Genomic DNA, 16005 nt, shown 5'->3' on the forward strand with positions numbered 1-16005 from the left:
ATACCGGTTCCCAGTACACTTTTGGTCGGTGCCGACAGTTCTTCCATAGTCAATGCAATGGGGTTTAAACAAGTGGTTGGCATCGCGTGACAGCTATCGTGTACGCCAGATGGATCCGTAACTCGTATGATTGTCGGCCAACGCGCAATCAAGAGAAACAACTCGACCGAATTGGCAGCTGGATACGTTCTATCAGGAATAATGGGGACTTTGATCCCTGTCGTTTGAGGGGTCACGAAGACCGCGCCTCTGGAATGCAAGAGCAGGGAATGTGTTCAGTCGTCTGGAAATAATCTGAAACGGCCAGCGAGGCAGCCATCTAATTCAGTATCTTTATTATGAATGTTTGCTGTGCTTAGGGATACCATCCGTCATTACCCAGGGAACATCGACGCTTAGAAATTAGGCAACTTTCATCAGACCTCATACTTCATTGACCATGCTTCCAATCCATTCAACTGTAAGACTCCGCTCAAACTTGGAAGTAGATACTGGTGATGATGAAAGTGTAAGATAACTATGGGCTTCTTGATTGGTCTTGAGATATAGCTAAGCAACGTCCAAGGAACACGACCTTTCTGCGGCCGTCGCGTACGTGGCTCGTAATATACTAGTTGGTCTGAGTGCTTACTGTATCCTTTAGGAAAGCGTCGGAATACTTGAAAGAGGTTGGAGGGCTTGCCTCAAAGTTCGATGAAAAGGAGTTTTTACAAGACACGAGTAAGGGCCATGGAACATTATTATTGACAACTGTAATGCCGAGACTAATGGGCGGGAGATTACCTGCTACCTCATAACGATCTAGAAAGGTCACGTCTAGGTACAGTATTCGAACTCTTGGTGTCTTTGAACAACCGCTGATTATCGAAGATCTACAACACGCGATTCTCGGACTGTTGTTCGGTGAAATGCTCCACCTAGCACCACTGTCAACTCCTCGATCGGCTCTAGATTTTTGCTGCGGAACCTCACGCTGGAGCATCGAATTTGCACAAGCCTACCCCGGCTGCGATGTGATGGGCACAGATATTAGCGACAGATTGCAGCCAGCTACGTAAGATTGCCACAAGATGTCCCAGGTTCCGTAGTAACCAACAGCGAACTAGAACACCGGCGAACTACAAGTTTCAGATCCAAGACGCGGAGAAGCCGTGGCAACTTGACACTACGTACGACTATATCCACGGGCGCGCGCTCGTTGCCTGTTTTGCAGACAATCGTACTGTGATCAAGAACGCGTTCCCTCATCTGAAATCTGGCGGTTACCTTGAGATACAAGACGGCATTGTGCCATGGCGCGGTGATGACGACTCGTTCCGTGGCTCCAACTTCGACAAATGGCAGAATCTCCTCTGTGAGGGGCTGTCGCAGACAAGCCGTGACCTGATGGATGCGAAGAACTGGGGTCGGTATATGCGAGAAGAGGGCTTCAAGGATGTAGTTGAGCAGCACTTCTTTATGCCGATCAACCCTTGGGCAAAGGGACAGAGGGAAAAGTTAATCGGTTTACTTTGCCAAAGAGACTGGGCACTGGCCTTGCCAGATATGTCGGTGCCTGTGTTTACGAAGATCCTAGGCTGGACGAAAGAGCAATATGATAAACTAATGGAAGGCCTCCTAAGGGACCTTGAGAATACAGATATTCATGGTTACATGGAGGTCTATGTGGCCTACGGTCGAAAGCCATGAGAGGAACGTTGCGTCTCCTCAAGGTAGCATGGCCCTGCTGTGTAGGGGATAATTCAACATCTATTCTCTTCAATAATTTCTGTTCCTACACTTTCTGAAAGGACTATGTTTGCTTATCCACGCTCAGAGCTCCACCATAACTGCGTCTGAGGCGCCTTCTTATGCGCTCGCCGAGCCCCCCACGCCACGGTGCATTGTATCAAGACGGAAAAGCTTTTGTATCTAGGAAAGCTTCATCTATTTCAATGATACAGAGGGAGCATGCATTAGAAAAGTTATCCCATCGTAGTTTTCGGTAATAATTATTAGATTGCCTTCCCCAGTGGGATAGTATCACAGGAAATTATGGGCTAAGTCTAGGCGTGACACTGATTCTTCATGGTGAGAGGTAATGTAAGAGATTTGTACCTCATCACGAATTAAACATGTCGCAACTAAGTAGCTCAATGGGAAATGCTGTGAAAACGCTGCGTACAACCAAAAACGTGGCGCGTCGCTCTACACATTGTCCCATAATAGTTGTGTTGGTGAGTGCAACAATTCTTCTGCCTATAAGTACCATCGCCAACTATTTTGCATTTCTCTCTCTTAAGTGTCATTTGATTTCATGTTGTTTCACTCTCTTCAAGTTTTCGCAATTTGCCTCGACATTCAATCACGAAAATGAAGTTCTACCAATTGCTGGCCATGGGGCCTCTTCTCATGCAAGCTCTCGTCCACGGACGTACTGTGCCAGGCAACATACAGAGTTTTTACACCGGCATAGTAAACAATCAGACTTGCCAAAATAAGCTCGCAAGTGGCTTCTATAGCACCGAAAGAAGCCGAAACAGTGAGCTCCTCCCATATTTGAACGCATACATTCCCCGGTACGAGACATAGCTATGCGCTGACCGAAGCCCTCACAGCTTTCTCCTATTGCGGCGACCATCTGGACGACTACAAGGTGATCTACTTACAAGGCACTAACGGCGCGCTCGCCGACATGGATGTTGACTGCGACGGCGATGACAGCCCATCGGGCGACAGACGCTGCGAATCTGCTGAGGAACGCGAGCCAGAGACGTCTTTCCAAGATATCATCAGGGGCTACAAGAAAGGAATAACGGAGCTCAACTCAGTTAGACACTCTTGGGTGGTCCTCGGAAACGTTGGCAGAAAGCCCAAGTTCAACCCCAAACAGTATGGCGTCTTGCCGCTGAGCATCGTTGCCGTGGTGTGCAACAATCAACTGGTAAGTCAAATTCGCGAACCGAGTGCCTAACGTTGTGCGTACGAAAATTCTGACCACTGACCAGTTCTACGGTGTCTGGGGCGATGAATACGGTGTCGATGAGGACGAACGTCACGGGAAACAAATGATTGGTGAGGCATCTCTTGCTCTGGCCACCGCATGCTTTGGTCACAGTATGAACGGAAACAACGGCCACGAGCCCAATGACGTTCTTTACATTGCCTTTCCAGGTCCCGATGCCGTGCCGGGAGCCAACGGTGCCAAGTGGAATGCAAGGTCGTGGTCTGAATTTCATGCATCTATTGAGAATCTCGGCAACAAACTCATCCAGAGGATCCCCGGCGCCGGGAATTGGACAAGGCCTGCACTTAACTCGCCGCAGTGGAAGTGAGATTGCATATGCCGCTTGCTTCGAGATGTGATGTAGGTTTGGCAGGTTTGGATGTTACACAGGGCTCTTTCCTATAACAGTAACTTGAATTCTGGAAGGAATATAATCATGCTAGATCTATCTCAACACTGAACACACAAGACAACTAGTTCTCAGAGCAGAAACGTTTTATCTTTAGTTATATCTACGCATTTATTAGACGTAGTAAAGAATATCACTGTCCATCTGTCTTCTCGTTCATGCAAGTGCATGTATTAATGCCGGGTTGACTGAGCTGCACCTCCTTTAGCTGGAGCAAAAGCAGCCCTCCAGTCAGAAAACTTGTCAAGCCACTTCTTCACTGTTCGGATTTCCCACTTGTGGGCCTCTCTGATAAACTGCGGCTCGGCCTCGATGTTAAGTATGCCCGAGCTATCCCAGTGATGTCCAGCGCCTGTGATCAAGTAGTGGGGATGCAGGTCCGTCGATTGGGGACGCGGCTGCGGCGCAAAGTCGGAGTGGAAGCAGAGATCATTCCACACATCTTGATCTCCGTCGATGAAAGCCAGTCGATCTGCTTGGAAGTCGAAGCCGCCGAAGGCATTATAAGCCTCGACGGCAGGTGAGTCCGGGATCTTGTTAAACTTTCCGTCTGGGAAAGCCCACTTGCACCATTGCTGCTCGTAGGTGGTGTTGATGACCCGGGAGAGAAGCGCCGGTCCTGACTTGGGCGAGTCGATGTAAGCCCCCTGTTCGACGCAACTGGTGTATACGTAGGAACGCGTGCCTGAGTTGGAAGTGTCGGCCCACCAGCTGGCATTCTGGGTACCAAAGCAGTCATTGCTGTTGTAATCTCCGTTCGGGCATAAGGGCAGTACTTCCCGCTTGACGTAGTCCGCATAGCCGCCAAGGCCTGCCCAGGGTTGGCCTTTTGTGTAGTTGGCTAGAGCATAGTCGACTTGGGTGATGGTTTCTGGGGCGTCAATATTCGTCACATTACCACAGAACTCGAAGAAGTCGTTGGCGCCGTTCTTCCAGCCAATCTCTTGCCAAGTGGCTGTCTGATAGAAACCGGGGTTCCCTATTGGGTTGGCAATAAGCATGGCGAAATCACGATCGTCGGTGAGCGACTCCAAACCGAAAAGCGCCTTGAAGTTGTTGACGGTGCTTCGGTCACCAGACGCTACCACAGCATCGAAGTTGTCGACAATTCGACTGATACGAGTCACGCAGTCTTGAGGTGCATACTTCAAAATTGGATTGTACCAGTTGGAGTAGCCAACAGATAGCCAGATGGGGGCGCTGGAAGCAATCCCACCGTAGAGAATATCGCCGTGCTGCTTGATGGAGAACGCCGTCTCAGCACCTGCTAGGCTACCACCGTATAGGATCCAGGGTGTTCCAGGTGCAGTCAAGTCTCCAGTGACATTGGGGAAGGTAGCATGTTGAGCGAAATTGGCGAAGTCCGCAATTGTCTGCTCGTTGGTCAGGTATGCCAACTCATCCGTAGTCGACGTGTTGTAGGGATAGCTCTCTCCGTAGTAACGGTTCTCGATGATTACGCCCAAGCCATTGAATGCCTCCATGAGGATCTGAATTATTCCTGTCTGTAGGTTCGACCATCTGCTAGGACCAGATGTCTCGCCTCCAATGTAGAGGAAGACAGGACCACCTTCATCCCCATCAGTATCACCTTCTAGTTTCGGGGCTTGTTCTTTTCGGCTGCCTTACCAGACTTGTAGTAGGTGCTGTCAAAATAGTACCGCTGCTTGAACGTGTCATTGGTATGAGGGGAGTATCTGTCACTATTGGGGAAGTGATCAATCTGCTGGTCAAAATAGTTGACGGGGTACGAGGTTGGGCGTCCGTTAGCGCCAACATCTCTGGCGTTGATGTGAGGAACGTGAGGAGCATTGGTAACACGACCAGTCCTCACTACGGCGACCAAAAGGCCAAGCGCAAAGATGATGGCTTTCATGGTCACAATGCCTCAAGAAGAGTATGATGGGATGTCATGAAGTGGGCGAATGAAGCGGGGAACACAAAAATTTATAACTTGGGCCCCCAGCAGGTGAATTGAGTAGAAATCGGGAAAGCTGCATACAATGCAAGGCGATAGGGCGGCTCTGAATAGTAGATGTGCAAACAAGCACTTTTTTTGTGTCCCGCTTTGCTGCATCTGTAGATGTCATCACTGCCAAAACAGGCAATTGGGTAGTATTGCACCTCGCCCTCGCGGCTGCATCCCTGATAAGGAAGGTCACCCATACAATATTTAGGAGCGAAAGAACACCGAATTCGGCCAAAGCTGAATTTTCTCTCCCTTGCAATACATACTCATCAATGGCGAAATGAAGACTGGCAAGACGTCAAAATGCAAAATTTTCTGGCATGTCGACTAACAAACACACCGCACTTCTTGTCTCATGATCTTGAGTGCTACATCTCAACAGCTCAGCGACTTCTCTGGCCTTTTGACAAGAACATTTACGCTATTGGGAGCATAGTGTCGAAGTGAAATAGCATAATTGAACAATTATCTAGAGGCAGTAACGGCTTATATGTTCATTACTTGCAGCACGACGAAAGCAGGTGGGAGCTGCTATGATCCGTACGTGAAAGCAAGGAAACAAAGCCAATGGATTATCCACAGAATGTCATCAATAAGGCCCCAATCTGCCAGCTCAAAGTGGCCCGCATGCCCTATGTTGGTCGCTAGCTCGCTTGATATCTATGATATCTCAACCCAAGCTGCCATCTTCTGAAGCTCACCTGGGTGGCAAACTGGGACTGCGCGGTCTAAACCGTGTTGACTGCTCTCGGAATAACCAGTCAAATCATAGCGATATCAAGTGAGAATACAAGAGAAACATAAAATAGCCACATACTTCCAAAATGCGTATGCAGTTGTAGTCATGTACCCAGAGAGAGCCTAGTTAAATCGAAGTGAACCTCCTCCTTACATTAATATGCTTGACGGGAGGCCGAGGGACGGGCGCATAAACTGTCGTTCTTGTCAAGGAAACAAACAGACATGAATGTGAATAGAAATTCATATTCTCAACAGTCAGCCGGCATAGTGGCCTGATGGACCCGTGCCTCGCTCCATATGGCCAGATATTAGGGTATGGAAATCTTGCTCACTGGGAAGCCTAGGCCCAAGTAAGGGGACGACGCACCGCCTGTTTGCCTCTTTTTGCTTCATCTTCTTTTATGTTCTTCTTTCTCTTCTCCCTCAAATTCTTACTAACTCCTAGGTTCTGGATCGTCGACGAATGTCCGCTGGCATGGAGTTCCGAAAAGTATAACATGGCCAGCCCTTCACTGCGCGGGTGATGGGTGCAAGGATGTAGATACGCCGTGAAAAGCGCTAGTCAGCTTCGAATACCATGGTGCTTGAATACGTATATCTTTTGGGCTTTCATTAGTACACAGGCGGAGGACCAAAGGCACGCAGGTAATTGAGGTACCCAGTTAGGAAAGCCGCCCTCAATCGTGCCAGTGCAGCGCGGAATGACGTTTTATTTAGTCTTGTCAACTGGCGCCCAAATCACAACATGAATTGACTACTGCCCCGCGTGCCCCACTACCCTATCGAAAACCCAGACCTTCGGTCTCCGTGTACGGCGGACAGGGTCGATTTCCCTTTGCCCATACGAATATACTGCTTTGATCAGCTGCATCAGCTTACAGTCTGTGTTGCTGTGACTTGGGACATCATCTCCTATTCCCAGTCCCGGCACTCTTAGGGATTCCCCCGTCCGGAGCCGAAATACCTCTGCAGCCCTCCGAGCCACCGTCTCCAGGATGCATATCCTCGTAACCAATGACGACGGGCCGCCGGCCACCAGCTCTTCGCCGTACGTCCACAGCCTGGTGCGCGCCCTGCAGAAGGCCGGCCACACCGTGAGCGTCATCCTGCCCGCCTCGCAGCGCTCCTGGATCGGCAAGGCCCACATGATCGGTCAGACCGTGAAGCCCAAGTACTACCGTCCGCCGCCCGTCTTCGACCCGCGCCTCGAAGCCCCCCAACATCAGGGCTCTACCCACAGCCGGCCGGCCAAGTCAAAGGACGTGGAGGAGTGGATCCTTGCCGACGGCACCCCGGCGAGCTGTGCGCAGCTCGGCTTGTACCACTTCTTCAACGACAAGGGCCCCGTTGATCTGGTGGTCAGCGGGCCCAACTACGGGCGGAATACCACAGCTGTATTTGGCCTGTCTTCGGGGACACTCGGTGCGGCGCTCGAGGCCGCCGTGTGTAGGCGGAAGGCCATTGCGCTCAGCTATGCTTTTTTCAAGGGGAAGCACGACCCGCATTACCCGTCATTCATTGAACAGGCGAGCGAGCACAGCGTCAAGGTGATCGAGAAGCTCTATGCCCAATGGCCGACGGACAAGAGTGTTGACCTGTACACGGTCAACGTGCCTCTGATGGACGGCGTGGGTAAGAAGAAGGTCATGTTTGCGGAGATGCTGCAAAATTACTGGGCGGAGGGCCACGCCTGCTTCCAGGAGGTGGAAGGGAGCATCGGCGATGAGGAAGAGGAGGAAATGAAAATTAGGGAAGCTGAGGTCCGATCAGAAGACCGAGCTGCTGAGAATGTTGAGGAGGACTCACGCTATCCACACAGGCACTTCAAGTGGGCGCCTCAGCAGATGATTGAGAATGTAAACCACAGCATAACCGAGGGCAGGCAAGGCAGTGATGGATGGGTGGTCATGCAGGAGATGACAAGGTAGGTTGTGATTCAACTTCCCAAGACTTTTTGGATTTCACTGATTCCTTGACAGCGTCACACCGATGAAGGCCAACTTCTGGCACGCAGCAACGCACCTGCATGGAACAGAGTTGACATTGTGAGTGGACTAGCATTTGATTTGAACCAGCGATTTTTTGAGACTATGTCATGTCCATGTTAGACTACCTTGGGCGTGGAAGACGACGGCTCGGGCGAGTAGACAGAGCCAGGCATATAGACTGTAGAGTCCTATAACTTGATAGCCTTGGCCCGTCGAGGTACCTGGGCCTCTTGCCCATATGATAATCACACGACTTACATTATGTATCACTGTGCCCTATCTGACCACATATTCCAGGGACACGATCGAGCCAGAAAGTTCGCAACCCTCCAGTGAGATAGCTCTCCCTCATAGGTCGAAGGACCACTTCCACGCACTCATAGACTACGAAGACCCCTACGTACAACCTCTGATCTTGTCTGCCTTCAAGAAGGCATTTCCCCCGGAATCATATACCATGCTATCTCCACCAAAAGGATCAGAGACGGAGCAATCTGAAATTTCACTCGCAAAGCTTCTCCCATTCCTGGATACTCGAGTTCTGCAGATTTCGCCGTACGAGGCGATTGACTGGGAGTTCGTATCGGAGCATGAGTCCACCTGCCTGGTCAACAGTTACATGTTACGGAAAGCTTTGATCAGGAAGCACTACCTTGGCTCTACAGTTGAGAATTGGGTTGCGAAGCGACCCGATTCAGTTTTGAAGACCCATGTGAAACGAGGCGAGGCATTCGAGCTCGACTACGCCGAGTTCCTCGACGACGCGTTGGTAGAAGCCTTCGACCTGAGAGCAAGTTTAGAGCGGAACGAGGAGTGTGACGATCAAAGGCCAGAGCAGGAGAACAATAAGGAGTGGTGGATCTTGAAGCCTGGCATGAGTGATCGTGGGCAGGGTATCCGCCTTTTTAGTACGATGGAGGAGCTACAGGAAATCTTTGACGAATGGGAGGCAGAGCGCCCAGACAGTGACGACGAAGATGAAGATGCAGACGAGAACGTCGAAGGTTCGCAGACTCACGGGAACAATGAAGAAGGCGGCGACTACATCACAACCTCGCACCTAAGGCACTTCGTCGCACAACCCTACATACACCCGCCCCTCCTGCTCCCGAGCTCCAACAACCGCAAGTTCCACATTCGGACATACGTGCTCTGCGTCGGTAGCCTGGACGTCTACGTCTACAGAGAGATGCTTGCGCTCTTCGCCGGCAAGCCCTACGTGGCACCATGGGAGCAGGGCGGCGACGACTTGGAAGGGCATCTCACAAACACCTGCCTACAACGTTCAGTGAGCGACGGTACGGTGCGGAAATTCTGGGATTTGGAGCTTCCGTCATCATCGTCACCCTCCTCCGTGGCAGAACTGCCCTCGAAGGAGCATATCTTCGACCAAATCTGCGCCGTGACGGGCGAGGTCTTCGAGGCGGCCGCCCGCGGCATGATGATGCACTTCCAGCCGCTGCCCAACGGCTTCGAGGTGTACGGGCTGGACTTCCTGGTCGATGCCGCCGGCACACCCTGGCTGCTCGAGGTCAACGCGTTCCCGGATTTCAAACAGACGGGCGACGAACTTCAGGGGCTCGTGGCGCAGCTCTGGGAGGGTGTCATGGGGGTCGCTGCGCGGAGGTTCTTCGGTCGGGCGGAAGGAGAGCGCGGATCAGGGGCGGCAGATACGGACAGGAAGGAGGAGGAGGCCTCGGGGCTGGTGCACGTCAGGAATGTTGACTTGGGACGCCGATGGGGGTCGTGATAAGCCCATTGCCAAGGCGAAGCACTGTCTTGTCATGTAGTGTGCGGAGGAACGGCAATCTAAACGAGCGACTACTTTTCAAACATTCTCGTGAGATACTTTGAGTGACTTCCGATATACTAGTTCGGCCATAGCAACTCATTCAAACCTGTGAGCGTGATACATCGAAGTATACCGCAGTGTGGTGTAGAATTCTACCTGTCTACAAAGTCTCAAAACACGGATACTAAATTCGCCCCCAAGAAGGATTTTTATCTAGACGCAGACAGGGCGAGTGTATTGCGATGGAAGATTTGCATCTAATATTGATTACTTTGATCAATAGTTATCGACCGCTTCTTAGGACCATGACGTTTGATATCCCAATTTTGAAGCAACTTGGCTTTGGTTGAACATGAACTCGGCGATCAATAAACGATATGGTCAATGCCCCCAACTGCCACTATTTGATCAACTGCGGGTGCATCCGCCATAGTTTTGGCTATTGGCTACACTATCTGATTTGGCAGGCTCTAGCCTCGAGACCGGCTCGTGCAAAAACTGGGGTCGCGATGTCTCAACTGCATGGTTCTTGCATGCAGGACAACAGACACTTTTTGGGGTTTGGCGGTGACACAGCAGCACCTTTGGGGTCCCTTTCTCCTGCAGAACGAAAGGTGATGATCCCCAGACTCGATAGAAAAAGCATGCGACTGTACAGAAAGCAATTGGCTCGCAGCCACTCGGGAATCGCTAGTCCTATGCAGTGACACCCTCCCAACGGGGCAGTGCAAAGGGGAGAACGAGGCAATATACAGTCAGCATATTGCGCAACATGCAACGTCGTAATAAAGTCAACAATTTTAACTTTCCAAAGTGCAACTCAGCATCATGACTCTCGACGTAATTGTGAGGGAGACAGTTAACGCGAGGCCTCCTTGCTAGAGCTAATGAATAGATCGAGAAGAGGACGTCCTGTCAAAACATTCCAAGAAATGCCAAGTTATTGTGATCTATCTAGACGCCGAATTAAAATGGATGCAAAGCTTGTCTGATTGGCCAGCCGCTCGACTCATTGCAGTCGCACACGTGTAAAATGTAAGTGAGATGAGCCCAAGACTTTCGGTATGCACCATCGACACAGCCACGCTCACGGACCGACCAACCTGGTAAGCCGCTGTGATTCGGAGATAATTAGCGCTTTCTTTTGCCTTTGTGGAATTCCTTGGGGGCAACATTCTGGCTGAAAAGTTTCAGCGCTCGTGTTCGTAATGCGCAGCTGTACGGTAATATACAGGTACTGTGCTATCTAGGTATTGTATAACCATATCAGGAGACTATATCCTAATACTATACTCCTCGCTCAGGTAGATTGCTCAGGTAGATTCGGACTGTGTCATGAGTTACGTGAAAGGGTCAGTTTGGGGGCTGGTTATCCCGAAAGGAGACCAAGAGGCTTGCCGCTTTTCGCAGTATTGCATATCTTGGGCTTATGGATACAACACTGCGAATCGGGCCATTATCTGATGATGGTCAGATGGCAGAGAGCCCTGAGAGGTACTGAAACCTGTTCCGAGGCCATGTCCTCCCTAAAACCCGTCAAGAACTTCCAGTAGCGAACGCATAGTAACTGCATGGCGTCATCTCACGCATCACGCAGCTGTCGCCCGTCGTAAAAGACACCCAATTGTCAAGTCTAGAGCGGGCTGATCCAACTGGGTACCCGACTTGGCGGGCACAAAACAAGCATAGATGCATTTTGACTGCGTCTGACCAAGCTTTCCGAAGACCGCCAGCGTACTCCGCTGAACTCAAAGGAGGACGAAGACTTTTAGTGCGTCCTATACCAAGAAAATCAAGAAAATCAAGCAATAGGGGAGAAAAGTTCTAGAAGTGCGAGTAGAAGATCGGCGGACGATGGTGAGCAGGGATCATATCGTAGATAGCTAGTGCGGATTGGTAGAGTGGCAGACCGAAAAATCGTGGGACCGTCAATCCCCTGTCGAATGGAAAAATGCCCTGGACATCGGACGACATGCTCAATTGAGCACGGCTTATTCCACGGATCCAGAGAATGTTTCATCGAGACCGCCGGGTGTCGGGACTCTCATCTCCGACGCATACGAATCGCTGGCGGGTGAGGACCGGCGAGGAATAAGCACATGATTCCTCGGGGCCCTGGATAGCATTGCATTTCATCAAGGTCGCGGGATGCCGGTGTTGATGGCATCGGCCACTTACCGCTCCTGACCGCAAGACTGATCCCAACTTCAGTACCGGCTAGATCCGCCTATTGGCCAATATCGAAAGATTGCCCCAAGGAGTCTTGGACTGCCGATTCGGCTCCACGACTACACGAAGCTGGACAGATGAAATGTGGGGTACAAAACACGGCATATTCCCCAGAGACTCTCCTGAGCCTCCTAGATGCGACTTGGATCCAGCTGAGAGCATGAAGCTCATCAAAACCCAAGATCACGACAATACGATGATCGGAGCTTCTGGTACGGGACGTGCTGGTTTGGCAAGGCATACTGAACTGCACGATGCACCCTAATCGGCCCCATTAAGGCCCACTACGGCATGGAACCTTGAGTCTCGGTGGGTAAGCATACCGGTAAGGCATTGATTAGTTGTCGAAGGTATATCTCTTGGGCAGAACAGGCTACAGAGAATCTTCGCACCGGCAACTGCAAGGTGAATCAGTACGGCCCAAGATGCGACACGGAAGTGTGTATCGGAAGAGGGACAAGGCGATGGCGAGGCTGACTCGCTGGCTGACAGCAGTGGTAGGTACGGGTGATGGGGGATAACAAGGCCATTTATGCGTCTCGCCTTGGTGTTTTGGGATGTGGCCTATGGACGGCATGACAGCGCGGAGGGCCTAGATAGCTACGTGGAGCGAACCAGAGACGGCGGGGAGGCGGGGAGGCGGTGATCAAGAGAAGGTGTTTGATGATGGCGACTCGGGTTGAAGGCGGACCATCTTGGCTTCATTATGACTCGAGATAAAGCTCCTTGGCGGGCGGCATTCAGGCTTGGGACTAGTAAGGTTCAGCTGGAATATGGTCCCGGAGACACGACACGCATTGTCGAAGTGAAGTGGCCATTGTGCGTGTCGTACGGAAAGCCACTTACGACAAGCCCCATTCCCGCTCAAGAGTTGTGCACGTTAGATCCCAGTTTTTATCTCAAAGATTCGCAAGCGCCCATGTACGGTATATACTGTACTATACTATGGTACATGACTACCATACGCGATCGAAGCAGCAGTGCGCGGGATCAGCAAGGGGTTTACTTACTGTTGATAGCGGATAAGGCCCACAGGTGGGCCACTGTACTGCGCTGGTATGTGCCTACTGATGCATGTTGCTGGGAACCCTCGAACCCTGGGCGGGCGCACCAGGGACTGGGCAGTATTACACAGCATTCCCTTGCAGCAAACCGGCTGGGGGTACGTACTCTTTATTAGTCAGTCCCAAAGGCCCAAAGGGGTGGGCGGTTAGCCGCCCCCTCGAAACATTATACTCGGTCAGAGCTGGTGCTGCTCTATCATCAACGCAGCCCAGCCCAGCCTCCGTCAAACAAAGATTGTATGACGAGCTCCCATCGATCAGATGTTCGCCGCGCGCACTGATGTGTCTGTCCGTTTTCCCACACACCACGTACCGTCGGTACCTCGTGCGCGTGCAGCAGCGGGAAAAAGACATCGTCGGCCCCCCTGTCGCGCGCCTTGGCGCTACATCACCTCCTTTGCACAGCCTCGCTTGGCCTGCCCTTGGGTCCTTGGCTGACCGGCTCTCATTCGCCCGTGGCCCGTCTAGACCTTGCAAGCGTCCACCCGAAAGTAACAGCCCAACTCGTCGATTGATGAGACGGCGAAAAAAAAGAGTGCGCAGAGAGGGATAGGCGCGCAACAGAAAGGCGTCTTCGGTTCAGGAGGTAGGTGCTGCACCATAGGCACCCAGCATCTTTGTTAGCTGGCCAATTTACCAAGACAGCCAGGTGGTACCTGCGTGGAGCCCAGCATTTCGCGTGGCCAAGGTACTCTCCGACGGCCAACGCTGGGCACGACTAGGGGATGCCGGGAGCGAAGTACATCGCTGCTGCACGCCGCACCTCCCCCCAAACATCTTGTTTTCTTCCCATTCGACGACGCCGACCACCCTGTCTGGAACTCTGCAGCGCTCTGGTCTTGTCTGTCATGTTCGTTTCGTCTCGCAGCTCGTCCGTCCTTTTGCCTGCGACTCACGCTCCTTTATGAGATTCTGATTGGTTTCTTTTTTCATATAGCTTGTCCCTCCCGCAGAAACGTGCGCTTGCTCCCTCGAGCCACTTACTTGCATCTATTATCTTGCTTGCTTGCTTGCTTGCATCCCGACATATCCTCTGCCAGTCGAGTCCCTCCTTTCGGCAGCACATCACCAACACCCTCGCCCAGTTAGCACACCCCGTGACTGGTGTGTCGTATCGAACTGTCCGCCGTCATTGTTCTTCCGCGTGCCCGCCGACTACGCAGCTCGAGACCGCTGCGCACGTTTGACGTTTGACCAAGTTGGGTCAGGTCCTCTCGGATGCGAGCTTTCGCGGCAGCTTTCTGAGACCATTTGCTCGAATAAAACCGACTTGTCTCGCGGGGGCTTGAACATCTAATACGATCCCCATCGCCACGGCATGCTGCGGAGTCCGCTTCGGATAAGCTTCACCATCCAAAAGGCTGCCCGCTCAGCCTCGCTTGGGAGACAAACACTGCCCTGATTCCCAAGGCGCAGTCGAGACGGATTCGCCCATACGAACATTCCAGTGAATCTGCCCTCCTGCCCTCCAGCCTGCTCTGGGCTTCTGCCTTCCCTTCTCCCACCGGACCACAATGGCTTCTGGCGAGGAAACCAACCCGACCAGACGGCCGAGGGCGTAAGCTTCTATTTCCAGATGCATGCATGCAGCCTTGTCTTGCTAACGCGCCCCTAGTCCTACCATCACCATCGACACCAGTGCCGATTCGAACACGGGCGACAGCGCCGTTCCGCGAAGGTCGTTGGGCTCACCCACGGACCTCACGGCGAGTCCCACCACCCTGACCGCAGACATGCCTCAACCATCGCAGGCCTCCACCAGCTCCAAGCCCGAACTGCAGACTGCCAACTCGTTCGACAGCAGGGATAGCCGCCCCCAGAGCCCGCACAATGTGTCCAGTCCGGTGGCAGCACGGACAAACAACCGCTCGCTCAACTACCTGGAGGTTCCAAATAACCAGCGTTCGAGGCAAAATTCAGTGGATAGTGAGGATGGATCGCGTTCCTATACATCGTCGCAAGGCGACACGACGGTGCTAGGTACGACGTCATGGCAGGGCGACAAGAGTGAAAAGGGTGGCCACGACGACCATGACAAGATTATGAACGACCCCGACGCTCTGAAGCCTGATGCCGGCCGAGAAGCTGACTTCCAGGTGGAGAACAACCCATTCGCCTTCAACCCTGGTCAGCTCACCAAAATGTTTAACCCGAAGAGTTTGGCTGCGTACTACGCTATGGGCGGGTTGAAAGGTATCGAGAAGGGTCTACGCTCGAACAGGGACACTGGACTCAGCATCGACGAAAAGCACATCGACAAGACCATCACCTTCGAAGAGGCGACGAGCAAGTCGTCTAAGCTTGCAAATGAGGGCGTTGAGACGCCTCAAACCCCGGTCGCCCGGCGAAACACCGCTGGCACCAGCCACGGCGACGAGTCTTTCTCGGACAGGAAGCGCGTATTCAAGGACAACCGGATCCCCGAGAAGAAGGGCAAGTCCTTCCTCCAGCTGCTATGGATTACCTACAACGACAAGGTTCTGATTCTCCTTTCCATCGCGGCGGTTGTTTCATTGGCTATTGGTATCTACGAGACTGTCAGCCCCGAAGGACAGGGAGTCGAGTGGATCGAGGGCGTTGCTATCATCGTGGCTATTGTCATTGTGGTTTTTGTGGGGTCTCTGAACGATTGGCAGAAAGAGAGGCAATTCGCCAAGCTGAACAAGAAAAAGTCGGATCGGTTAGTCAAGGTTATCCGGTCCGGCAAGACCATTGAGCTATCCGTTTTCGACATTTTGTCCGGCGACGTGGTCCACCTCGAGCCTGGCGATCTACTCCCCGTGGACGGTATCCTGATCCAAGGCTTCGATGTTAAATGTGATGAATC

At 52.1% G+C, this 16005-nt stretch overlaps 5 protein-coding genes across 5 annotated transcripts; 4 read left to right on the plus strand and 1 right to left on the minus strand.

Moving 5' to 3' along the window:
* Positions 1–439: 439 nt before the first annotated feature.
* JN550_004127 (uncharacterized protein) lies at positions 440–1689 on the plus strand (the record flags this gene model as incomplete). Its single annotated transcript, XM_049315608.1, has 5 exons — positions 440–508; positions 566–591; positions 644–720; positions 871–1054; positions 1107–1689. 5 exons carry the CDS (start codon positions 440–442, stop codon positions 1687–1689), a joined length of 939 nt encoding a protein of 312 aa, XP_049174149.1.
* Positions 1690–2352: 663 nt separating this feature from the next.
* Positions 2353–3314, plus strand: JN550_004128 (uncharacterized protein; the record flags this gene model as incomplete). The annotated part of the gene is made up of 3 exons (XM_049315609.1): positions 2353–2521; positions 2598–2923; positions 2988–3314. 3 exons carry the CDS (start codon positions 2353–2355, stop codon positions 3312–3314), a joined length of 822 nt encoding a protein of 273 aa, XP_049174150.1.
* A 254-nt stretch (positions 3315–3568) lies between these two features.
* On the minus strand, positions 3569–5271 carry JN550_004129 (uncharacterized protein; the record flags this gene model as incomplete). The annotated part of the gene is made up of 2 exons (XM_049315610.1): positions 3569–4965; positions 5025–5271. The coding sequence occupies 2 exons, from the start codon at positions 5269–5271 to the stop codon at positions 3569–3571; spliced, it is 1644 nt and encodes a 547-aa protein (XP_049174151.1).
* A 1829-nt stretch (positions 5272–7100) lies between these two features.
* JN550_004130 (uncharacterized protein) lies at positions 7101–9843 on the plus strand (the record flags this gene model as incomplete). The annotated part of the gene is made up of 3 exons (XM_049315612.1): positions 7101–8029; positions 8085–8150; positions 8391–9843. 3 exons carry the CDS (start codon positions 7101–7103, stop codon positions 9841–9843), a joined length of 2448 nt encoding a protein of 815 aa, XP_049174152.1.
* Positions 9844–14692: 4849 nt separating this feature from the next.
* On the plus strand, positions 14693–16005 carry JN550_004131 (uncharacterized protein; the record flags this gene model as incomplete). Its single annotated transcript, XM_049315613.1, has 2 exons — positions 14693–14736; positions 14794–16005. Coding segments are annotated over 2 exons (1256 nt in total), but the record flags the coding sequence as incomplete, so codon positions are not given.

Source organism: Neoarthrinium moseri (assembly GCF_022829205.1).
Source record: "Neoarthrinium moseri strain CBS 164.80 chromosome Unknown scaffold10_Wmoseri_CBS_16480, whole genome shotgun sequence".
NCBI lineage: Eukaryota > Fungi > Ascomycota > Sordariomycetes > Amphisphaeriales > Apiosporaceae > Neoarthrinium > Neoarthrinium moseri.